This window comes from Trachemys scripta, chromosome 4 (genome assembly GCF_013100865.1).
Source record: "Trachemys scripta elegans isolate TJP31775 chromosome 4, CAS_Tse_1.0, whole genome shotgun sequence".
Classification (NCBI taxonomy): Eukaryota; Metazoa; Chordata; order Testudines; family Emydidae; genus Trachemys; species Trachemys scripta.
The window spans coordinates 16,396,987-16,421,768 of NC_048301.1; the positions used below are offsets into that span (position 1 = coordinate 16,396,987).

At 44.1% G+C, this 24,782-nt stretch overlaps 1 protein-coding gene across 1 annotated transcript in view; it reads left to right on the forward strand.

The window, feature by feature from the left end:
* The window catches only part of MTHFD1 (methylenetetrahydrofolate dehydrogenase, cyclohydrolase and formyltetrahydrofolate synthetase 1), a 70,224-nt gene extending 45,665 nt beyond the window's left edge, over nt 1–24,559 (forward strand). Inside the window, exons 19-28 of the mRNA XM_034768052.1 lie at nt 2,558–2,626; nt 7,114–7,225; nt 7,346–7,485; nt 8,652–8,693; nt 9,707–9,807; nt 10,707–10,884; nt 12,955–13,062; nt 13,968–14,120; nt 23,215–23,323; nt 23,530–24,559. Of these exons, the coding sequence (XP_034623943.1) occupies nt 2,558–2,626; nt 7,114–7,225; nt 7,346–7,485; nt 8,652–8,693; nt 9,707–9,807; nt 10,707–10,884; nt 12,955–13,062; nt 13,968–14,120; nt 23,215–23,304 (993 nt within the window). The 3' untranslated portion in view covers nt 23,305–23,323; nt 23,530–24,559. The remainder of the gene's footprint in view (nt 1–2,557; nt 2,627–7,113; nt 7,226–7,345; nt 7,486–8,651; nt 8,694–9,706; nt 9,808–10,706; nt 10,885–12,954; nt 13,063–13,967; nt 14,121–23,214; nt 23,324–23,529) is intronic.
* Nucleotides 24,560–24,782: the final 223 nt, after the last annotated feature.

Sequence of the window (24,782 nt, forward strand, 5' to 3'; positions counted from 1 at the left end):
CCCGTGCCGTGAGGACGGGAGGTAAGTCGGAATAAGATATGTCGCATATCTTACATCGACACCTCCCCCCACCCCCCAGTGTAGACCAGGCCTAAGTTCCAAAACTGGGGGCCTGTTATTGAAAATGCCCTGGTTGAGGCTTTCAAAGCCCACTAGGGCATTTAGCCATACAGTGTCCATTGAAAGGAATGGGAGCAGTGTGACAAATCCACTAATCAGCTTTTCAAATCTCAACTCCTGCCCCCAAGACCTTCCCAGTTAAACAGGCCTGGCTAGCTCAGAACCTCAGGGAGGGGAGGCAGACGTTCTTGTTACACAGGCAGACAGCACTTTGTCAGGGAGGTGCTTTAATACTGGTTGGAGTTTGGGTAAAATCAGTCTTGAATTATAATTGTACTTTACCTAATTGTTGCAGAGTAGGGGGATCTCATCAAATCTAACTCACTGCTTCTCTTGGCCATTCGAGTGTTTTCTCATACATTTGGCAGCCTCAGTCTCACAAGCTAATGCAGTAAAGACAACCCCCCCCCCATGCCCCTCCGTAGTCCTTACACAGGCAAAACTCTCTAGCTGACTCAATGAAAGCCTTGTCTGCCCAAGCCCTTCAGACATGGCACAGACAGCAGCAGTGATATCACTGTTCTGTCTGGAAGTCTGAGAAAGTTAGGAAGAAATTTTGGAGCAAAACTTAATAGCTACAAGTTCCTTGTAGGTTATAAAGACAGTTGAGGGGTTTGGAAGAATACTTAGAACTGATGAAGGATTCACTGAATTATATAGCTGTCCAGTATCATTAATATTGTTTTGCAGTTTTTCATTATTTTCTTCTGGAGCTGGGTAAAATTAAAATTAATCTATTAAATGCGAACAAAACCTCTCAGAGTGAGATTGAAACAGGAATTAAATGAACCAGTATGTTGTTTTTTTTCAATAATTGCAAATTCTCCTTGTGTATAATTGAATACTATAATCCAGCTGAGAATAAAATTGTCTCAGTGAAAGAGCCTGGAAGGTCAGGGAACTGATGGTGGATCTTAGTTCACTTGTTCAAATCCAGTCGTTGGTGGTAGTGACTTAAAATTGTTACTGCCAGGGCTGTGTAGTTGTCTCAGTTCAGTTCCTAGTGGACTGGTGTCAGTCACAAAAGCGCCCTCTCCAATGACTCTAATACAGAGGTGGGCAACCTACAGCCACGAGCTGGATCCGGCCCGTCAGGGCTTTGGATCCGGCCCACGGGATTGCCAGCCCCGTGCTGCTCCCAGAAGCGGCTGGCACCTGTGGGCTCTGGGGAAGTGGGGGGGCAGAGGACTCTGCATTCTGCCCTCGCCTGCAGGCACCGCCTCCCGCAGCTCCCATTGGCTGGGAATGGAGAACTGCGGCCAAGGGGAGCTTCGGGGGAGGTACCCGCAGGCGAGGGCAGTGTTCGGAGCCTTCTGCCTCCGCCCTACCCCCTTCCGAGGGGCTGCAGGGATGTGGTGCCGGCCACTTCCGGGAGCAGGGTCAGGGCAGGCAGGGAGCCTGCCTCACAGCTGCCACCCCGAGCTGCTCAAGGTAAGTGGCACCAGGCTGGAGCCCACACCCCGAACCTCTGCCCTGAGCCCCCTGCTGCACCTCGCACCCCTCCTGCACCCCAACCCCCTGCCCTGAGCCCTCTGCCGTACCCCGCACCCTTCCTGCACCCCAAGCCCCTGCCTTGAGCCCCCTGCCGCACCCCTCCTGCACCCCAATCCCCTGCCTTGAGCCCCCTGCCATACCCTGCACACTTCCTGCACCTCAACCCCTTGCCCTGAGCCCCTTCCTGCACCCCGCACCCCCTGCCATATCCCTACATTCATGGCCCTGCATGCAATTCTCCCCCCCCCAGATGTGGCCCTCAGGCCAAAAAGTTTGCCCACCCCTGCTCTAGTAGATGGGGAATAATGTGCATGAAGATAAGATCACTCACTCCCCCTTTGCAGGCATCAGAAGCATTGAGGCTCCAGGGTGGAACGGTGAGCTACTGCTGCCCATGCTGAGCCTATTCTGTGGATAAATAGAGGACTTTAGTCTCCAGTGAGGACAATTGGGCACTTCTCACAAGCACCAAAATTCACTTTAAAAAATTGTTTCTGCCAGACAGACCTGGCCAGAATGTGGCAGTTGGATGCAGAGACCAGTAAATATAAATTTAGATACTAAAATGAAAAAAAAAATTACAGTGAAGACATTGAGGTTTTTTCTTTTTAATCCTTCAATGGGATTAGCTACCATGAAATGAAAGGAGATAATGCTGCTATTGAAAGCTGAGGCAGTTAGCACAATACACTGTTTCCACGTGAGTGTCTTATTCATACTGCAGCGATCTCCCCCCTGTTTCATGACCAGAGCGTGTAGCATTCTTCAGTGAGCCACACTGAATCATGAAACTGGTACATCAGTAAGTGCTGCTAGCTCTGTTCTTTGAAGGATCACCGTGATGGAGGAAGAGCCTGGGTGTTGACTAGGAATTTCAGAATGGTACGAACGCAGCCTTAGTAGACCTTGGGAATTGATGTTCTGTTCTCCTTTGTTCCCTTAGGGAGTGACTGGTGCGCTGGCTGTCTTAATGAAAGATGCAGTTAAGCCAAACCTCATGCAGACGTTAGAGGTGAGCAGAACACTCCTTCATTGACCGCTTCTGTATGTACATTCGCTAGACTGGTAAATTCAAAATGAAGCCTGGGAAAAGCTGATTTAATTGCAAAGCTTTAATTTCTTTTGATGCCTGTAAAAATGGATCTGCCTCTCCCGTTCGTTCTTTCAAGCAGCAGTTGGGGGATGCAAAGTGTTTCCGGGTTTTTTGTTTTGTTTTGTTTTTTAATTTAAAGGGAGGAGATTTTGTCCAGGGGAGGGTGTTTGTCCCCATGTGCTTTGGGGCTGCTGGAAGGAACTCTCATGCCAACTCTCAGTGACTCAATCTCTTCCCTCCTCCCCATGCTTGGCACAAGTTTCTCCAGCAGGATTTTTATAAAGGGGATTGTGGTTTGGGGGGGAGAGGAGCAGATGTGAGGCCTATGACCCCACGTCCCATCTGAATACCTGCTAGTTGTTACGGTGGAGCAAGGGGGGCTAGAGAAAGGGGATCGAGGAAGTGCAGCTTCCTCTCCTTTGCTGAAAGCAATGGGGAGCTCCCTTTTCTTTCCCTGGCAGGGCTCAAGGAAGTAGCAGCGTCCCCTGCACCTCCCCCTCCTCCTTAGCTAGTGCACCGAGAGCCCCCCTCTCAGTTTCTATCTCCTTTCACCACTGAGTAGAGTGCAAGATGATGATGATTTATCTGTATGTTTTCTCTCACCCCCATCCACTTGCTACATTTTACCCCGCCCATCCCCATCCCCATCCACAGTTTGATTAAATAAATAACTGAGCATTCTTCTTCGAGTGATGGGTCCTGTTGTATTCCACTGTGGGTTACGGATGTGCTTGGAGCTGGGGAATTTGAAAGTCATGTCCATTGGTCCATGCATGTGCCCTGGCTCACCTCGTGCCTTGGATTGAGAGAATAAAGGGCAGGGCAGGGTGGACCGATCGCCTCTCCAGTTCCTTCTCATCACCACCTGGTCCGGGTCGGAACTGCTTTGCATCCGTAGCGTTAGTCTCGTCCCTTAAAATATGATTTAGCTTGGTAAATAGTTTTAGCATTTTGTACAGTTCGTAGTTTTAGTGTTTTCATAGTTCTAGTGTTAGATTAATCGTTGGGGAACCCCCCCATACCCTGTACTGGGATTGGACTGTCCCAGGACTCCAGGCTTCACACTCTGCGCTTGATGCCCACGATCTTCTTGATCAGCGATGACCACCAACACCACATTGCAATCAGGTTCAGTATCTGCCACTCCTTTCCCATCCATACCCAAGAAGGGTGGGAACTCCACCTCCAAAAATACCTTGTGGAAACAGCCATGAGCCCTCAGTCAGACCCAGGCCGGGGAACCTCCCTGTACATTGGTCTGACTCAGCAAGGAGTGAACCTCCTGCTGCTAAATGCTACACTGGTGCCGGAGAATCTGCCTCCATAGAAGCCCCTAGTGGGATCTTCTCAGGATATGTGTGAGACTAAGTCTTCCTCAAAATACACTTCGAAGAAGTCAGACTGGGCTCTGAGCAAGCCCAACACTTTAGCCCAAGAGAACTTAGTGTGTCCTAAATCCCAGAGGCTTGACAAGAAAGCCCATAAACATCAAGCTCCATTGGTACTGATCTGTCGGTACTGATCTGTCGGTACCTCCCAAACCCCTGGATCCGTCAGCACCATCAAAGACTGTTCACTGACTATCCCAGCACCGTTGTTGTCAGCAGCCTCTCCGGCTCTGATAGTCTGGACAGAGACACAATCCCTCTCAATCAAGGGAGAGCTGGATCCTGTGAACTCTGGAATCCCCTCCTCAGACCCATTCCTTTCCAGAGATGTTGACTGCTTGAAGAAGTTTATCGCCAGGTCCTTCCTCGAGATGCAACTTCCCTCCAGCACCACCGCCTCTAGAACAGGAATCAGTTTTCGCCTCATTGGGAGACACCAATCCAGAGGAGCCTTCATTTCCTTACCCTACATCTCCTGCGCCACCCAAAACACTTATACCATCTTGGGACCAACTTCCGCATTTCGCTCTGAGCCACTGGCACCCTGTGACATGGTAGCATGCACATCACCCTTTCAACCCTTCCTACTGGCTATATTGGGGGCCCTGGAACCGGGCACCCCCCTCCCCGCAAAGTCGGTGAGGTCTGCTAGAGAGTTGCTCCTTTCCTCCCCTGGAAGGAGGCACTCAGATCCTCCCCCATGGATTCTTCCGAAGAGGAAGAGCAAGACACCAGATTCAGCTGCGGTTCCGCCAGAGCCAGCAAGCCTGCCATCATCATTTCCAGAGGAACCAGTAACCTCTATGTCTCCCCCTCCCTGATGAGTTCAGGCAGTTCCAGGATTATCTTGGAAGAGGATTATCCTGTGGAAGAGGTTCAGGAATTCCAGCACAAACTCCTGGACATCCTCTACCCATCTGGATCCACCAAAATAGCGCTCCCCGTTAATGAGACTATAATGGAGTCAGCTAGGGTTGTTTGGCACACACCCACTACCTGCGCTCCCACCCCCAAGAGGGCTGAAAAACGCTATTATGTGCCAGCCAAAGAGTCTGAGTTTTTGTTTTCTCACTCCTCTCCCAATTCTTTGGTAGTCCAAGCAGCTTCCGAAAGGGCTAGACAGCAATACCCCCAATCTACCCCTGTTGACAAAGAAGGTATATCTAGATCTACTGGAGAGAAAGGTCTTTCCGTCATCTAGCCGCCAGTTGAAGATAACCAACTATCAGGCACTACTGGCCAAATATGACTTTTTGAACTGCTCCAAGTTGGCGGAGTTCACTGACAGTCTTCCACAACAGGACAGAGCTTGTTTTCAGGCATTGATAGACAAAGGAAAAGTGGTAGCGAAGACCGCTCTCCAATATGCGGTCTATGCCATGGACACCTCCTCTAGAGCCTTTATCCCCTCAGTCGGAGGCACGAGGTGAGCCAAGGCACATGCGTGGGCCAACGGACACCGCTTTCAAATTCTCCAGGTGCATGGTGCACATGTGTAACCCATGATGGAATAAAGATAGGGGCCACGCATCTTGAAGAAGCTCCAGTTACTGGTAAGTAACCTCTCTGTGTGAGGGGGGGCTGGAGAGGACTTTAGAGCCAGTCACCATGGTGCCTGAATCACCCAGAAAGAGTCATTTCCTTACCACTCTTCCCCTTTACCTACACAACCTCTTTACACCCACATGCACGTGTACACAGAGTGTGTCTGCATTGCATCTGGGAGCCCAAGTCCATAGACTTGTGGTGATGGAACCTAAGAGCCAAAGCGCCAGTCTGAGCCACTATAGCTACACATCTATTTTTAGCGCACTAGCATGACCGAGGCTGGGAGGCTTGCTCCCAGCTGCAGTATAGACATACCCCCAGAGACCAGGAGCCTTCATGATGGTGCATTCTCTATTTGCTAGTTCAACTCCTACATTTTCTAAACAAAAACTAGTGCAGATTTATGCTGCTTGGAGCTGGGAGATAGAAGATGCAGCCCAGTCTAGTGTCTAACGCACTGGTCTGGGAATGGGGATTCCTGAGGTATGTCTACGCTGCAATTAGACGCCTGCGGCTGGCCAGTGCCAGTTGACTCGGGTTCGCAGGGCTTGGGCTCGCAGACTGTTTAATTGCAGTGTAGACATTTGGGTTTGGGCTACAGCCTGAGCTCTGGGACCCTCCCACTTTGCAGGGTCCTAGAGCCTGGGCTCCACCCTGAGCCCGAACATCTACACTGCAATTAAACAGCCCCTTAAGCCAAGCCCTGCAAGCCCGAGTCAACTGGCACTGGCCAGCCACGGAGTTTTAATTGCAATGTAGACATACCATTGGGTTCTAATCCCAGCTCTGTGATTAGCATGCTGCATGATCTGAGGCCCAGATTTTTTTGGGGCCTAAATCAGTTTCGGAAAGGAATTTGGTACTTAGGAGCCTAAATCCCATCGACAGATCTGGGCCTTAGTGACTTGCCAAGGTCATGCAGCAAGTCAGCAGCGCAGCTGGGATTAGAACCCAGGAGTCCCCTTTGCCAGACCTTTGCTTCAGTCACTAGACTGCATTACCCTTTCTGTCTCCCAACCCTGAGCAGAATAAATCCGCACTGTTATTTTGTTTGGAAAATGTAAGAATTTACCTGAGCTCAGCAGCACCTAAATACCTTTAAAAACATGGGCCTTAATCTCTCTCTGCCTAAGTTTTCCTGTCTGTATAATACTTGGACGATATAATGTTTGTGAAACGTTTTGAGCGCCTCAGATGGAAGGTGCTATAGAAGTGCAAAGTATTGTTATACATTTAGCCATATCTTTCCTGGGAAGATTAATATCTCCACTTCTGCAGATTATTAAAATCCTGTTTGCTTCAGATTCTTACTACTGGGAATGAACGTTTGATCAGAAGGCTTTAAGAACTGCTGTTTGCCACAAGTGTATTTTTCTCAACCTCAAATGCTGTGGCCCTTAGCCTTGCAAAGTTTCAGAAGGTAACTGAATCTTCTCTTTTTTGTGTTTTCCTGCCCTCTCTCTCTTCCAGGGGACTCCAGTGTTCGTTCACGCTGGACCTTTTGCCAACATCGCACATGGCAACTCATCTGTCCTGGCAGATAAAATTGCACTGAAGCTCGTGGGTCAGGAAGGCTTTGTTGGTAAATTTATATGTTTGCTGTCTTTCCTCTTGGAAAAGAGACTTCCAAAAAAAAAAAAAAAACGGAAAAAAACCCACAACTCTGCCCACCATTTTAATGCGCTCTTTATTCCATCTACAGTAACAGAAGCAGGTTTTGGAGCAGACATTGGCATGGAAAAGTTTTTCAACATTAAGTGCCGGTATTCTGGCCTCCGGCCCCATGTGGTTGTATTGGTTGCCACTGTCAGAGCTCTGAAAATGCATGGAGGAGGACCCACTGTGAGTACTAGGCAATGCTTTCTGTAGGCCCAAGGGACAGTTCTTGTTATAAATGAATCCTTTTGAAGTTCTGTGTGTAGCTAGAGGTAAAAGCGGGCTAAGATCCTGACTCCCATGGATTTCACTGCGGCCAGGATTTCACCCCAGGGGATATGTCTGGCTCATTAATCCACACTTTGTTTTGTATCTGACTCTTGCAAACTTGATTCTGTGGGGGTTTTTAAGCCCTGCTGTTCCAGAACAACTCAGCTGCCTCAGCGGGTGCTGAGCGGAGGGGCACCTTTGCAATTACTTCCAATAGAGAAGCCTTCTGTCAGGCTTTGTTTTCTGGCCTTCCATAGACTACTCACCACTTGAGTTGGTGAAGCAATCTGGCAGCTGTGGCTCCCTCTGGTGGCCAAATCCCTGTTACACTGTCTTGTTTGCCCGTATGGTTTCTGCGGACGCTACCAAATAACACTGTGGTACGTGCTCTCCCTGTGGTATGGAGATGAAGCCTTTGTCCCAAAGAGCTCTCAAAGCAAAGTTCTCCTAGGAACTGGAAACCTCCACCCACATTGGTAGCGAATCTAGAATTTTGCAGTTGTCAGCCCTCGCCTGCCTCCTCCCCTCTTGGTCCTTTCTGCCTTCCACCTGTGTCTCCTTCTGCTCCCGCATAGTCTTTTCCCCAGTCCATTATCCCCTGTAGGCTTCATCTCCGCCCTGGAGCTTTCCCAGGTCTGAGAAGCTAAAATGGTTGTTAGCAAAGTGAATCACATTTGGGTGTTGTTTTTCCAGCCTGGACTGTAGAGTTGTATGTCCTTTTACTAACGAGCTCTTGTGTGTGCCACTGGCTCTTCGGACAATCTGTCGTGTGCATGTTTTGTTTTGAGACTGTCAGTAGTAAAAGTTAATAATGTATCCCTGAAGACTGTACATGATTTTGTTTGGTACATTAGAGATGCATGCCCTGCTTGTTTTATTATTGTAATGAAGTCTCTGCACTCTAGGACATCTCTGTCACATCCGGGATATGTTATCTCTGCAATATCCTTGTTTTAAAAAAAAGATGAGCAAGTGTTATGAAGAAAGGCGACTGCAGATTAGGGTCTAATTCTTAACCTGGAATGAGATACATCTCAGTGCAAATTGCTAGCATTTATAGGAGTCTCTTGGGTTTCTTGCAGGTCACTGCTGGGGTACCCTTACCAAAGGAATACATTGAAGAGGTAATTCTGATCATTATAAATCCAATTGTTGCCATTGGCTAACCAGCTGCTTTAATTGTCCTGCAATGCATGACCAATAACTAGTGTGCATCACTTCTGCTGCTGTCAGAGTATTTTGTATCTTAGCCTGTAATGTTTCATTTTTATAATGACAGTTTGGCTGTGCCCTCTCAAGCAGTTATCATAATTGACCTCGTCAGTGTTCAGAGCTTTTGGTTTCTCCTGAGCTCACGTAATTGTCCAAGTGCTCGGTTTTTTTTTTCATGGTAATATCCATTCTGCTGCCTATGACCCCTTCAGTGCTGGAGCTGTGTATAGATTAATTGCCTTGCTGAAACACTGTCACTTCAAATATTCAGGGTTTCTGTGTAATTACTCCTTTCACAGACTTTCTTAGCATCAGAGGAATATTGTTTTTGCAAGTGTGGGAGGGAAATAGGTTAAAGTCATAACTCTACATGGATGCATTTGTATACTTGGCTAATTAGCATGGCCCCTGTGTAATACTGAGGCTCACGTCTTCGCTTATGGAACTTCTATGTGAATTCCCCTTTGCACAACTAGTAATCAAATGGCCAGCATCCCATGCTGATAACCTGAAACACTGCAAATGTAAATATGCATAAACCCAAAGCTGTTAACACAAACTTCAAAGTGTCACGAAATTCAGTGTTAATGACATTCAACACTTCACAAGAATGTGTCATGGATGAAAATGAGGCTTTACTGTAGGAGTTATTGAGCTTCTGTCTCTGCTTATGCAGGGAATGGATTAAAAGGAAATCAAGGACTTCAGAGACTTGATTCCTTCCACCTTTGGTTGGCAGCTGAAACTAACTGAAGATATCTTAAGCTGTTAAGCTAGTAATAATTCTTTGATTTCATTGTTCTGGTTAGAAATGGTCATTCCTTTATCATTATTAGTTCCATCTGCCATTAAAGTCATAGATTCCTGGTCGAAGTTTCACTGCTCCTCACAAATTGTATCTCGTTTCTCACTTTTATCGTTACAGAATCTTCAGCTCTTGGCACTAGGTTGTAGTAACTTAGGCAAACAAATCCAGAATGCCCGGACCTTTGGCACTCCCGTAGTAGTGGCTGTCAATGCTTTCAAGTAAGTGAGACTAGTAGTCAGAGCTGTGTTTGCAGCCATTCCACAAGTGTGAAGTGCCAGTATTCTGAAATGTTACTTTTTCTTGCTTTCTATACAACTAATGTATAAACTGCTACCAACTAATATCTTGCATTGAACAAAATTGTCTGATAAATATTACTAAGAGAGCTCCTTTGTCAGTCTCTTAAATTCTTTCCCCTAGTTTTAATCTTGATAAAATAGGATTGTTAATTATTGAGCCAATAATTTTCATTCTTGCCAGCCAAATGATTGTGATCGGAAGATGCTTCTGGTGTCCTGAAGATTAAGTACATAATAGTCTATGTTGTAGCTATTGTCCCTTTTTATACAAGCAACAAAGCTTTGAACTGGTATTAAATTGATTCCAGTTGCAGATTGTAGCCAGTCTGAAACTGAATAATCAGCTAAGGATTTGCCGCCCTAAGTGAATAGTTTCTGATATGTAGCACAATATCATTTTTGCGTCTAAGAGATGTGCATTATATCCATCTAATCTCCATCCATAGACCAACAATGGTATTCGCTTTCATGGTAGTCTCTTGCGTCCTAGCACGAGAATTATGCTGGTGACGCTGATCTCTATATAGGACAGGAACAGCTGAAAATACAGGATGCTGCTCTGTCGGTCATAGATTTCTGTATAGACTGCAGGAGTTGGGGAGAGAGCGGGCTGGGCTGCTGTGGACTGGCTTCCTTCACAGAGATAGTGGAGGCCTATGTGAAAATCTCTCCTGACTGTTACAGAGGGTCTGCTGGTTTCTAGGATTGCTTTGTTCAGCATTTTAGGATATTTTGGAGGGAAAGATATATGCTGTATGTTTAAAACAGACAAACAAATCGCCTGAGTACTACATGTGTATACATTGTCATCTTTACAGATCTGATACAGAGGCTGAGCTGCAACTGGTCATTCAACTAGCAAAAGAAGCTGGGGCGTATGATGCGGTGAAGTGCACTCACTGGGCAGAGGGGGGGAAAGGAGCTGTTGCTCTGGCTCGGGCCGTTCAGAGAGCCTCGCAGGAACCGAGTAACTTCAAGTTTCTCTACAATGTGGAGGTGAGAACATGCCTTGACCCCAGGGGAGAGCTTATGTGACTTTAACAAAAAAGTTTGAGGACATTACGGATTAGAATTACAGACATGCTTTATGGTCTGTGATACTTCACGGAAGTGCATTGTATCCATTTGTTGGAGTTGCTTAGATTTATTTGCTCTTAAGTCAGTGGTTTTCAACCTGTGGTCTGTGGACCCGTGGGGGTCCGCATACTATGACTAAGATTTCCAAAGGGGTCTGCACCTCCATTTGAAATTTTTTTAGGGATGTGCAAATGTAAAAAGGTTGAAAACAACTGCTCTAAGTAGCTGAAGATCACCCTAAAATCTGAGACTTCCCTTGAATCCTAGATCTTTTGAGTCTGGGCAGTGAATTGTAAAGTCTCTTTCCTTGCGTTTTGGACAACTGAGTGGAACTCAGAGTGTGAAGCACATCTACTGTAGGCAACCATGGATCAGGCAGTGGGGGTGTTTACTCCTCAGACTGAGATGCATTTTCCAGGCCATAGACTGAAATGAAGAGACCTGGAGAGGTGTTTTGCTCCATTTATGATCTTTCTTAGAACTTCAGAATGTGCCTCTTGCTTTGCATGGGGTGGAGCTCAGTGAAATCTGCCTGCCCGACCACAGAACAAATACGTGATCAATTTATTTTATATCCAAGGACGAATTTGATTTGAACTCTATTGTCTCGAGTCCACAGAGTAATCAAATAATCATTTAATGTCTCACAAGGATTGAAACTCATCTGTTCTAAATACGTGGAAGCTAAGTGATATGTTAAAAATACTGCAAGTAACTGGAAATGTGGTTTATAAATAGAGTTGATGGATGTTTCAAGTAATTCTAAGATTGTTACAGATGTAATGTGCTCTTGTAGTTCAGTTTCCGTCCACACCTTCCTCATTCTGGAGTTTTCTGCATCTCTTCTAAGAATATGGAGGACATCTCCATGTTCTACTTGCTTTTAATCCTTCATTTCCCATTTTCCCCTTGATGCTTTGCTTTGCAATTAATGACTTACTAGCCAAGGAGAGACCCATGCATTCTTCAGCCAAAAGGAAGGTAGCTTCCTGGATGTCAGTATGTCATGGGCATGGGGGACAAAGTGAAAGAAGGAAGGAAAAGGTAAGGGGACATGCTTACACACACACTGGAGAGCCACCCCAGAAACACTGATGTGATGATAATTTCATATTTAAAGTACACATGTCCCTCCCCCCACTTTGTTGTGGGCGAGTGGGTGCTGCACTGACCTCAGTTTTTGGCGTGCCCAGCCGGACACACCTTTAAAGGGGTCTGATTATCAGAAAATGCCAAGTAGCAACCCCATGAAAATCATGCCTCTTAAGCTGTCTTGAGTTGGGCACCAAAATCACTCATCACTTTTGGAAAAACTTGACTGGTGTGCCAAAGTTTGATTCTTTTATTGAAAGCCAGTGCCAGATATTCATGCTAAAGTTTCACAGTGCTCCAGTGAGAGTGACTAAATGTTCCATGAGCCTGGCTTATACATCTTCCAGTCAGTCTCTCCAAATCTGGTGTCAAACGCTAACCACCAGGTTCTGGCTTGAACATGTCTGACTTCCTCTATAGCAGAGAGACAAGGTGTGTGAGGTAATATCTTTTACTGGACCAACTTCTGTTGGTGAGAAAGACAAGCTTTTCCTTCCTTATCCTCTCTTACATGCTGTTTGTTTCCCTGAGTACCTAGAAGTGCTTTGGACTTTCAAAAGATACCTTCCCCGCCCCCGTAAGTGTTTCACTGTTGTAACCAGGTTGGATGGTTAACATGTAAGCTCAGCTTAAAGAATGTTTACACATATTTTCTTGCTTCTGGTGACATTAAATGAGTCTTGTTTGTCCTACTGTCAAAAGAAACCACTGTAATGTGATTAAGTGAAACCTGTTTTGAAAACCCTCAAATTATTGTAGAGCTCTATAGATCTGCAAATAGAAATTGTTGTAATAGCTGCAGGTTGCGCATCCCTTGATATATTACAGGACTAAAGAGCTTCTGTGATGTGACAGCCTTGATAGACTGGCCATCATTGACTTGTTTCTCTTTTCTAGCTCCCAGTTGTAGAGAAGATCAGAATTATTGCACAGCAGATTTATGGGGCAGAGGACATTGAGCTATCTCCAGAGGCAGAGCAGAAAGTTGTAGTGTACACTAAGCAGGTGAGTTCTCCAGATCACTGTTGCCCATTGTCTTTCTCCTTTAGTGCAGATGTTTTAAACAGTTGTGTTTTTAAAATATGAATTCCATATGTGAAGAGCTGTGTCAGTGCTAATCAAACCATGCACCTACAGACTGGAGCCATTGGGCACAGCTACTGGGAAAAGGGTGTTGTTCTGGATAGGAACTTACCCAGATTGAAACACTGCCTCCCCCAATATTTTAAGTCATGTCACCATCCTAACTGGTCTCTCTTTCCCCTTCTGTAATAGGGCATTGGTGATAATTCCATCCCTTGCAGCGAGGCTATGAGAGTTAATGTCTGTAAAGGGTTTGGAAGCTGAGTGCTGTTCAGATGCTAGGTGTTTTCTTGGTGTCTGGCATGTTTTGAATGACTTCTCTTTTGGAGAACATTCTTTTGTGAAATTATTTGTATGGCTGCTCCCTTTTCATATTTCTTACATATCCCTTTATATTCTACAGACCATTCATATCATAGCCGTGTAATTGCTGGTTCCTCACACCCTGCAATTATATTGATCAGATAATCTAAAGACTTCAGATGGGTTGAGAACTTTAATTTTGAGCTGTTAAAATCAAAATTAATTTAAAAAAAAAAACCACAAAAACGCTCAGTTACATATTGGATTCCTACAAAAGCATTAACCTCTTCTCTGATTGGATCTGGCCATGACAACGTTTGTTTTTTCCTTAGTGACTGGAGAGAAGAGGAAAGGTGATACTGTCAAATCAGTTCTGTATCTCTCAGGTTGTAGGAAAAGCAGTTGCTGAGAGATGAGATGGTCTGTTAATCCAAAGAATGGCAGAACCAAGCAGATTACATAGATGAAAGTTTTATTTTTGCACTTTACAAATGATAATTTTTTTCTCCTTCTTGTTTCCCCAGGGATTTGGGAATCTGCCTATTTGCATGGCTAAAACTCACCTGTCGTTGTCTCATGACCCAGAGAAGAAAGGCGTGCCTACAGGCTTTATCTTGCCTATCCGAGACATCAGGGCCAGTGTAGGTGCTGGATTCCTGTATCCATTGGTAGGAACGGTAAGGATCATAGTTAAAACATCAGCTCCATAAAGGAAAAATGTTTGGAAAAAAAGCATGTGCATTCCAGTTGGTGGTTTGAATCAGTGTTTCTTGCAGGTATCCTACAAGAGGGAACTCTGCATCCCATACACCTTATCAATGTAGATTTACAGAGTGTAGTAATGTGTCAATGTAGTGCTCCCAATGGAGTGTCTGTACAATGCGCTGGATGCCCTTGATAGTTTTTTTTAAAATATGCTAAAATAAACAGACCCCCTCAGTTCCTTCAGATAATTCCAATATCCAGCAGCAACATAAATGCGGCTGATTAACTGACCTTACGCGTGGTCCCAGAGGCCTGGTCTATACCAGCACTGTAAGTTGATTTAACTTACACTAGTTAAGTTAAGACTTACAGTGGTGTCTACATCGCACTATGTTGATGGGAGAGTGCTCTCCCATCGACTTACCGCATTTTCACCAGACCCACTAAATCGATGCTGCTGCATCAATTGCAGTGGCACCGATTCAGCCAGTAGTGAAGGCAAGTCCAGTTCCACACCTAGCCCTAACCAGTGCCAATTTCTTCATGAGCCAGGGCAAAAAGAGAGGGCCACACAACCTGCCATGAGGCTAACACTTCCTCTCCAGATCTGCACCCCAGGGTTTGAGTTCTCAGGGCCCTAACAGAGAATTCCCTGCTATCTGTCCCATCTTATGTTGAAAGGGCTTTGGGTAATTAGTGTCTGTCCAGCACAGCACCTGCATATACCACTGATAGAACACTAGTCACTCCTTTTCCGTAATACTACAGAGTAATTTAGTCTGTTTAGAAGTAGCACTCAATGTGCACTATACAGTCAGTGATGCAATGGGATATTTATTACTTTCCTTGTTATGTGATTGAAGGAATGTTTATTACAGCAAAGACTCCCAGAATAACACTGGCCTTGAACAAGCTACTTAACTTCCCTGAGCATCCCTGTCTTCAGAATGGGGATAATACTTAGTTCACAAGCGTGTTCTGTAGCTTGGAGTTTCTAACTGTAAAGTGCCTTGAAATTCTGTAGCTAAAGGCTCTGTATAGCTGCAGAGAATTAGTTAAAAAACTACTTGAATGCATCAAAAGCAAGGTAAGCTCCTCCTCCTGCGTTGCAGTAAACAGTTGATTCATACTCTATTGCTGCTGCTGATACTAAGAAGTAAACCAAATGGGGAGCACAAGGCAATGAGGAAGCAAGCTCCATTTGCCAAATAAAGGACAAAAATCAATCGGGAAAGTTCATAACCATTTCATTGAAAGGGGAAGGTCCAAGTGCTACAGGCAAGTCAATAGCATTTCAACTCCCCAATTTAAGGAAGCAATATATTTGATAGCGAGATGCACGTTTCAACTGCCCCTTACTGTAAAGTCAATTATCAGATATAAATAGGAAAAGACAGGTTGTAGGACGAAAGAGTCTTTAACAGCTTTACCTCATTTTGAACTGGTAGTGTTTTTAATTTAAAAACTTGAGAGTCTTGTATTGTCAGAAGCTGGGAGTGAACAACAGGAGATGGCTCGTTGGACAACAGAGGGTTAGATCATTCGATGATTGCCTGTTCTGTTCATTCCCTCTGAAGCACCCGGCATTGGCCACTGTCATAAGACAGGATACTGGGCTTGCTGGATCATTGGTCTGGCCCAGTATGGCCGTTCCTATGTTCTTTCCTGTAGCCAACAGCAGCTTGCTTGCTGTAACCCTAAAACCATATGAACTTAAAAGAAGAAAAAAGTGCATGCGCTCAGAAGTCCAGGGTTGCTTTGTCAAGGTGGACTATCACTGACAAAGTAGTACTGTTTGTGCAAATATCAGTAAGACTATTAATGCAGTTTCATCTCCAGAGACCTGAGCTCAAATCTAGCCTGGGTCAGAAGTGAAATGAATTTGGTCTTTATCTGATGTTTGTCCACATTGTAAAATCACAATATAATTTGGCAAAAGGGTCCATTCACTCTGGTTAGTAGAGACCAGAATAGCTAGGGTGGGGAAGGTCAGGATGAATGTGTATTACTAGAGTTGTAGAGAGAGACTTGCGTTATGCTTGCCAGCACTGTGCCAAATTTTAGGTGCTGCTATTATTCTTGAGTACTGAAATCCCCCTTTCAAATGTAACACTAGTGCTCTTAGACTTGACTTTAATACAGTTGAAATGATGAGTAGTGTTTTAGATCTGTGGGCTTGAATCTTAATCACTTCATTGTAACTAGATTTTGTTGTGTTTGAGGAAATCTTAAAAAATTAAATTATTGATTTTTAACACCAAATAGAAGAGTAAACAAAGTCAGTTAGTCATGACGAGCAAGGAATTGCCTGCCTCCCTAAACGGCTGAATGTTCCTTTTAAAATCCATGCTTAAAAAAAAAAGCATCTATTTAACTAGAAACAAACAGTCCCTGAAGTTAAAGAAAAAAAACAAAAAAAAATGGAAAATGAGTTTTAAGTATCCTGAAAGAGTAATATTGTTACCATTGCTCAGACCTTCCGTGCTTAGTCGTTAATGAGAATTCACATAATTCTTCATGGTTCAGGCACGCTCAACAATTTGATTCCTAGAGCATCTTGAAGGTTATTGATCCCCAGTGGCTACTTATAGTCGCTACTTACAGACATGGAAACAGTTTTGGTGCCATGTGAACAAAGTTAAATCACAGGCATTGTGTTTAGTTTTCTCAGACTTGAGCTGCATCTAATTCATTAAATTAGATTCAGTCACTGCCTCCAAATTGGTTGGTTTGTTTGAAGGGGGTGAAAAAAGAGCAATAAAAACCACACAGAAGTGGGGAAGTGGCATCATCAGCTGGAGATGACCATGGTGGGAACAGGATCCAATGAGAAATCTGATGGGATCACCACCCTAAATGGCTGATGTAAACAGTGCAGAGTGAAAGGGAGCTACAGACAATCATGTCCAAGGAAATAACATCAGCGTTAAAGGAGTGCCAGAAAATCTGGAGGGGAGGAATCTAGTGCTGTTTGGGCAGATGCCGGTAGAAGACTTATTAAATGTAGTTTCTGAGTGGATAGGGCATGGAGAGTGTTATCCCTTCTTGCTGCAAGTGGTAACTGTCCAAGAGCCAAATGCTGCATTCGTTGATTGAACAAGAAGAACGTGGCAGTGTAAATATTTCTAAATTACCCATGATGAAGGAATTAGTCATGTCTCATTTAAATAATCTCAGCCATCTTTAAAAAGAGTGCTTTGTGTTTGGGACACAATGAAAGAAATTGAGCCCTTTTCCATCATTAATTACATTCATTGCAAACAACACAGAATTTAATCCAATGACTTTTGGAGAGTTTTAAATGTTGGTGAACCATGGGGTTACGTATCTTAGATCAGATGTATGAGAGAGGGATGTTTTCAGAAATTAAAACCAAATAGAGCCGGCTTGTTCTCCCATAGCGTCAGTACTGCAAAGTCAGTCCTGCTTTCCAAATGTCGAAAGTACTTTTTATGGGCAAGACATTAACTCTAATAGACACAATCACATCAGGATTAATAGAAGATTTATGATTATGGCCCTGACCCTGCAACCAGATCACACTTGTGAAAGTATCCACCAAGCCCATTCAACTTTAGAGGGGCATGATTACAGGATCCAGCTCTGGGGAATTCAGACTGCTGTCTAAGCTCATTATGGTGTCTCTACCCTACGATAAAAACCCATAGCTGACCTGTGCCAGCTGACTTGGGCTCAAGGGGTTGGTGTAGACGTTCAGGACCCTCCCACCTTGCAGGGTCCTAGAGCTCGGGCTCCAGCCTGAACCCCAATGTCTACATCACAGTTAAACAGCTCCGAAGTGTCTAATTGCAGTGTAGGCATACCCTTAGATCAATGGTCCCCAAACTGTATGGTGCGCCCCACCCCCAGAGAGGCATGGAGGACTGTTTTGCCCTGCTCTGCCCCCAACTCTGCTCCAACCCCAGCTCCCAGCCGTGACTCCACTCCCAGCTCTGGCTCTGCTTCCGGCTACAGACCCACCCCCCAGCGGCATCCCCGGCCTCGCTCTCTGGTTCCCAACCTCAGCTCCCCATCCCAACTGTGGCCCTTCTCCTGGCCCCGGCTCCAACCGCGGCTTGGGGAGTGCGGGGGGGCATGGACAGAGGTAAGGAGGGGTCATGAGGTAAAAAGTTTGGGAACCACTGCCTTAGATAATAAAATGTTGGGCCTGATAAGTACTTAGAAATGGGTGAAATTTTCTAAAGAACCTAAGTGACTTAGGAGCCAAAGTGCCATTGACTTTCAGTGAGACATTGGCTTCTGGCCTAGGTCACTTTTGAAAACAGGTTACTAAGTGCTTTTGAAAATTTTTGCCTGTAATATATAATAGGTGCTTGATTGTTGGGCCTTTCTTTGTTTTTGTTTGTATTTTTAATCCTGTGGGTGGATTTAGTGCCTCTCCATGCGTAACTAGGCAATGATAATCACTCTGCATTCTTCAATTTTTCAGTGCCTCCATTAAGGAAAACACCCCACACCCTCATTTACATCTAGTTTTGAGAACAGCAGAATGACAATAAAAATGTATGAATAATTGTGAACATTCATAGAGATAATCATTCTCTTAAAATGAGATTACAATATACTGTGTAAGGATGCAAAGTGTCTTAAAAGATGCTGAATTTTATGGCAAAATCAGGCTAGGATCTCCTATTTTAAAAAAAAAAAACTTGGATTTGTAAATTTCTCAGGATTAAGACACTGCCGATGCATAACATTCTTTATATATCATTTTGGAAGGTGAATTTAGTTTTGTAAGAAGCTGAATAGTAGACAAACAGTGATTTGACATACAGTAACCTTTGTTCTAGAAGAGGCCTTTTTAGGAGATAGCAAATGATTGTTATGCTGAAAGTTAGCTACAGTATTTACTTGAATTCTAGAGCATCAGGGCGTGAATTATTTTAGGCCCTGATGCTGCAACTGCTTGTGCGGAGCCCCACTGACTTCAATGTGACGTTCCAGGGGTTTATGTAGGCACAGTCAATTGCAGGATCAAGGACCCAATGTTTTCCCCTGCCACATCTGTAACCTTCTTAAAACACCCCTTTAGTGTTTTCATTTATTGTATTAAACAAGAAGCTGCCCTTTTAACATCATCATAAACTAGGACAAAGCTTTGAAAGGAAAGTTTAATCATCTTCTAAATCTTCTGGTGTCGAGTCAGCACTCAAAGATTTTTATGCCCTTCTCAAGGAAGAAACAGAGCAATTAATGTCACACACACTAAAGAAACCATTAATTCAGAGCCGTCTTGTCATCCACCCTGTCTACAAAGTTCAGTGTACGTGGACAAGTGTATGGCATCATTTAAAGCCAATGAGATCTATGATATTAGGAAGCACAGATCAGAAGTAAGTGCAGCTGGTATCCTGCATGCATTCCCATCTTTCTATGCTAATCCATGTGATGGAGAAAATGGTTTGCTGTGGAGATGTACAGTTTTTGCAGTTCACAGGCTGTTGTGTTCAGGATACAGTGTAATTTTTGTTTAATACTGTGATTAACTTTATGCTCAACAGTATATGGGGGGTTTCTGTTTTTCCTTTACAAGAGGTGTTTACTTGAGATTACAAGCTTATTGATCAAAGACAACTGTGTAGATGTAATATACCTAGACATTTGTAAAGTGTTTTACAGTAACTCCTCACTTAAAGTCGTCCCGGTTAACGTTGTTTCGTTGCTGATCAATTAGGGAACATGCTTGTTTAAAGCTGCGCAATGCTCCCTTCTAACTTCGTTTGGCAGCCGCCTGCTTTGTCCACTGCTTGCAGGAAGAGCAGCCCCTTGCAGCGAGCTGGTGGGGGCTTGGAACCAGGGTGGACTGGCAGCCCCCTATCGGCTCCCCGCTCCCCTAAGTTCCCTGTGCAGCAGCTGCCAGCAGTTCAGCTGTGTCCCTCCCCCTACTGCCATGTGCTGCTCCTGCCCTCTGCCTTGGAGCTGCTCCCCGAGCCTCCTGCTTGCTGTGGAGGGGGGCTAATGTCAGGGTGTCCCCCCCCCACTCCTACATCCCACTTACCCCATCTTCTCCATATAGAGCAGGGTGGGGACATGGAGGGAGAGAGATAGAGAGCCTGGGGCAGCAGCTGCTGTCTCAACTTCCTGATCCACTTAAAAAGACAATGCACTTAAGAGTGGGTCAGCTTACTTAAAGGGGCAGTGTGCATTTCACTCTCTCTCCCACACACAAGGTGTGTGTCTGTCTCTGTCTGCTATGCTATCTCCCCTCCCCTCCATTCCTGCTGCCTTGTAGAGTGTGAGGCTACATTAACAACGTGTTAACCCTTGAGGGCTCAGCTGAGTGCTAGTTCATCATTTAGCACAGGGGTTCTCAAACTGGGGGTGGGGACCCCTCAGGGGGTCACGAGGTTATTACTTGGGGGGTTGCAAGCTGTCAGCCTCCACCCCAAACCCTGCTTTGCCTCCAGCATTATAATGGTGTTAAATATATAAAAAAGTATTTTTAATTTATATGGGGGGGTCGCACTCAGAGGCTTGCTATGTGAAAGGGGTCACCAGTACAAAAGTTTGAGAACCACTGATTTAGCAGTAAGACATTCTCTGGGAAATATCCCACCCTCTTCCACCCTCTAACTTCACCATCTCAACCAAGCTTCACAATCATCATAGCTGTGAACAGTATTAAATTGTTTGTTTAAAACATATACTGTGTGTATGTCTATATAATATATATTTTTTTGTCTGGTGAAAAAAATTTCCCTGGAACCTAACCCCTCCTATTTACATTAATTCTTATGAGGAAATTGGATTCACTTAACATCGTTTCACTTAGTCGCATTTTTCAGGAACATAACTACAACGTTAAGTGAGGAGTTACTGTACTTAGTAAAAAGCAACAGAGAGTCCTGTGGCACCTTTAAGACTAACAGTTGTATTGGAGCATAAGCTTTCGTGGGTGAATGCCCACTTCGTCAGACGAAAGCTTATGCTCCAATACATCTGTTAGTCTTTAAGGTGCCACAGGATTCTCTGTTGCTTTTTACAGATCCAGACTAACATGGCTACCTCTCTGATACTGTACTTAGTACTGCATGACAGTCTGTTTTTTTCTTTTAAAGCACTATGAAATATCAGTAAAGTGCACATTAAATGGAATAAGAATAGGGTGACTGATCAGTCTTGAAAAGCATCCAACAGTGGGGAATCATCATCAAATGGGGGTGTTTCTAGTGGGTTCCCATAGGGATCAGTTCTAGGTCCAACACTATTCAACATTTTAATCAGTGATCTGGAAGTAAGTATAAAATCACTGCTGATAATTTGCAGATGACATAAATATTGGCAAAAAAATAAATAATGGTGAGGACTGAGCAGTCATACAGAGTGGTCTATATCGCTTGGTAACCTTGGCTCATTTAAACAGACTGTTTTAATACAGCCAAGTGCAATGTAATACATCGAGGAACAAGGAATGCAGGCCATACCTACAGCATAGAGGGTTGTATCCTAGAAAGCAGTGGCTCTCTGGAAAGGATTTATGGGCCATAGTGGCCAAGCAACTCAATGTTAACTCCCAGGGCAGTGCTGTGGCCAAACGAGCGAATGCTGTCCTTGAATGTACAAAAGGAGGAGGAATGAGTATAAGTAGGGAGGTGATTTACCTCTGTATAGGGCATTGGTGTGACTGATATTGGAATAGTACACACAGTTCTGGTGTTAACTCTTTAAAAAAGATTGGAAAGGGTGCAAAAAAGAGCCACAAAAATGACTTGAGGGCTGGAGAAAATGCCGAACAGAGAAAGATTTAAACAGCTAAGTCTGTTTGGTTTAGCAAAAACAAGATTGAGAGGTAACTTGATTACAGTGCACAAGTACTTTGGTACTCGGTTTTTAATTCCCATGAAAGAGCTCTTTAACTTAGCAGAGTATGGTGTAATAAGAACCAACGATTGGCTGCCAAGGACAGACAAATTCAAATTAAAAAGTAGGCACAGATTTTTAATAGTGAAGACGATTAACCACTGGAACAAACTACCAAAAGGAGTGGTGGATTCTCCATCTCTTGAGCTCTCCAAGTCAAGACAGGTTGCCTTTCTGGATGATACGCTTTAGTCAAACACAAGTTATTGGGCTCAGCACAGGGGTAACTGGGTGAGGTTCTACGCCTGTCAGGTACAGGCGGTCAGGTTAGATGATCTAATGGCCCCTTCTGGCCTTAAAACTCTATGGATTTATGAATGTTGGTGCTTGACAACTGAACAAGCGAGGGCATTAGCTTGGTAAGGCAGGTTTAGTGCAAGCTTTCCCACTCTGTTCGGCCAGTGCACCGCTGTCCTGACTTAAAACAGCTCTCAGAACTTCCATACAGTTTTATGTGACTGGCTGTTCCATCCAGTGAAAGTGAGTTGCCCCTCCCCTCCTCAGTGCAAGCCCAGCTTCTGTCTTAAAATCCATCTCTTTTTTTCAAGTCAGTACTGGGCACTTAGGTAGTGCCTTCAATCCTTGGCTCTCAGAGCACTTCCGACGTGTTCATTATGTGTATATCTACACTGAGCTGGAGGTGTGAATTCCAGCTTGAGGAGACATCACCATGCAAGCATGATCGGAGCTAGTGTGCTAAAAATAGAATGTAGCCGCAGCAGCGAGAGAGGCTAGCTGTGCTGAGTATGTCTTGGACAGGTATGTACTCACGGTGACTAGCCCCTCACACTGTCACGCTGTACTCTATTATTTTAGCCCACTTGCTCTATCGGAGCTAGTGCAGCTGTGTCACCACAAGCTAGAATTTACACATCCAGCTCGACATGCAGACATACTTGAAGGCCTCACAACAGTCCTGTGAGGTATTGAGATCCCCATCTTACTAACAGGGAAACCGTGGCACCGTTATTGCCTCATCCAGCATATGAGTCGTTCCATTGAAATCAGTGGAACTACGCACATGCTTAAATTTCAGCATATGCTTAAGTGCTTTGCCGAATCTTGGGCTAAATCGTTTGTACAAAGTCTCACTGAGTCAATGGAAAAGCCAAAAACAGAACCAGGCCCTCATAATTCCCAATCCCAGGCTCTATCCACTAATACACTTTTCCTTCTGTCTGCTAGATGAGTACTATGCCAGGACTTCCTACTCGCCCCTGTTTCTATGATATTGACTTGGATCCAATGTCAGAACAGGTGAATGGGCTGTTCTGAAAAGAAATGTTAACCAAAGGTAAGTCTCTTACGTGGGCTAGGAGCCTTGCAAATCTTTGGGTTGTACTTTTAACTCCTGAGTTAAGGGATTTACTCCCATCTAACTATGAAGCCATATGTTTCAAATGGTATTTGGTTATAATTCCTCCTAAAAGTTGCCTTTGATATGATAGATATCTATATCTATATATTTATTAGTAATTAAGTTTTCATTTTTCTTTCTAGCTACCAGAAGATTACTTGATGAGTAATGCAAACTCAGTTATACCCTGATTTAAGACAAAAGAAGATATGGCTGAGAAAATGCAATACATGAAGTGACTGGGAGAAAGGAGCATTTGGAAACGAATGAAATACATGCATTTATTTTTTTAATCTGAATAAATTTTTAAAAAAATATTTTATTTCAGGCTAACTTTTAGTTCAGTGAGCATAAGAACTTGTAAATCTTATACTCTGATGTTTTTAATTATATTGCCTTCATGAACCTATTGCTCTTACCCTTCATAATTGCAGATGGAGCAAAATACAAAACCTGTTTTTAATACCCTCTGTCTAGCTCTGTGATTTTTACTTATTAAAATGTAACAATAAAATTGCAGTTTCTTGATTGGTACAGTGTTTACAACAATCCAGGGCTTAATTGGTTGTTTCTAAATGTGTTTTAGAGCACAGGTACACCTTATCCCTTAATGTCTGAGCACTGTATCTTCCTAATGCACTTAATTCTATAATCCATTGCTAGCTAGAGAAAATGTGCCATCAGACTGCACTAATTCAATGAAAAGTAGGCAGTAGGGAAGAATCTCTATGCTTCTGTTCTTCCCCTAATGTTTCTGACCATTAGTTTCTGCTTTGAATTTTTCTTGCGGGCGCCTGCACTCTATCCAGTCTTCTCTTAAGAAAGCCCTGTGATTATCTGTGTTTCTGTTGTTACCTACTGAATTGTTAATGGAAGTGGAGCATATAGACTTTGCCTTTTTGGAGCCCGGCTCTCCATGCTGTGGCTGGGGACGGGCAGCTGTTCCATATGTGGTTTTTAAAAGATGTCTGATGAGCGAGGATGAGATTTGTAAATGACGTAACAACTTTTGTTGAAATCCCTTTTTTGGTGAGCAAAGACAGCACAACCACTGAATCAAATGGTCTGTAACAGGGTTTGCCGTAATAGGCCAAAAAATCACTTCATAATGTGAAAATGTAGTTACAGCCAGACTTGTAATTAACACAAATAAATTGCTAAAATCCTTCAAGAGTTCCCTGGGTTTTAATATATGCATTGAGATGAATGAAGTAGAAGTTATTTTTATGATGAATTTGGGGACTGTACAGGGCAGCAGTCCCAGTATTGACAAGTAAAAGTGATTATTGCAGTAATACTGTCGAGCCTGCAGTGCACCACGGTCTCTCAAATTTAATCCGGTTTCCTTTCCTGGGTACTGCATGTCATCTGTAGGGAAATAAATGACCTGAATTAT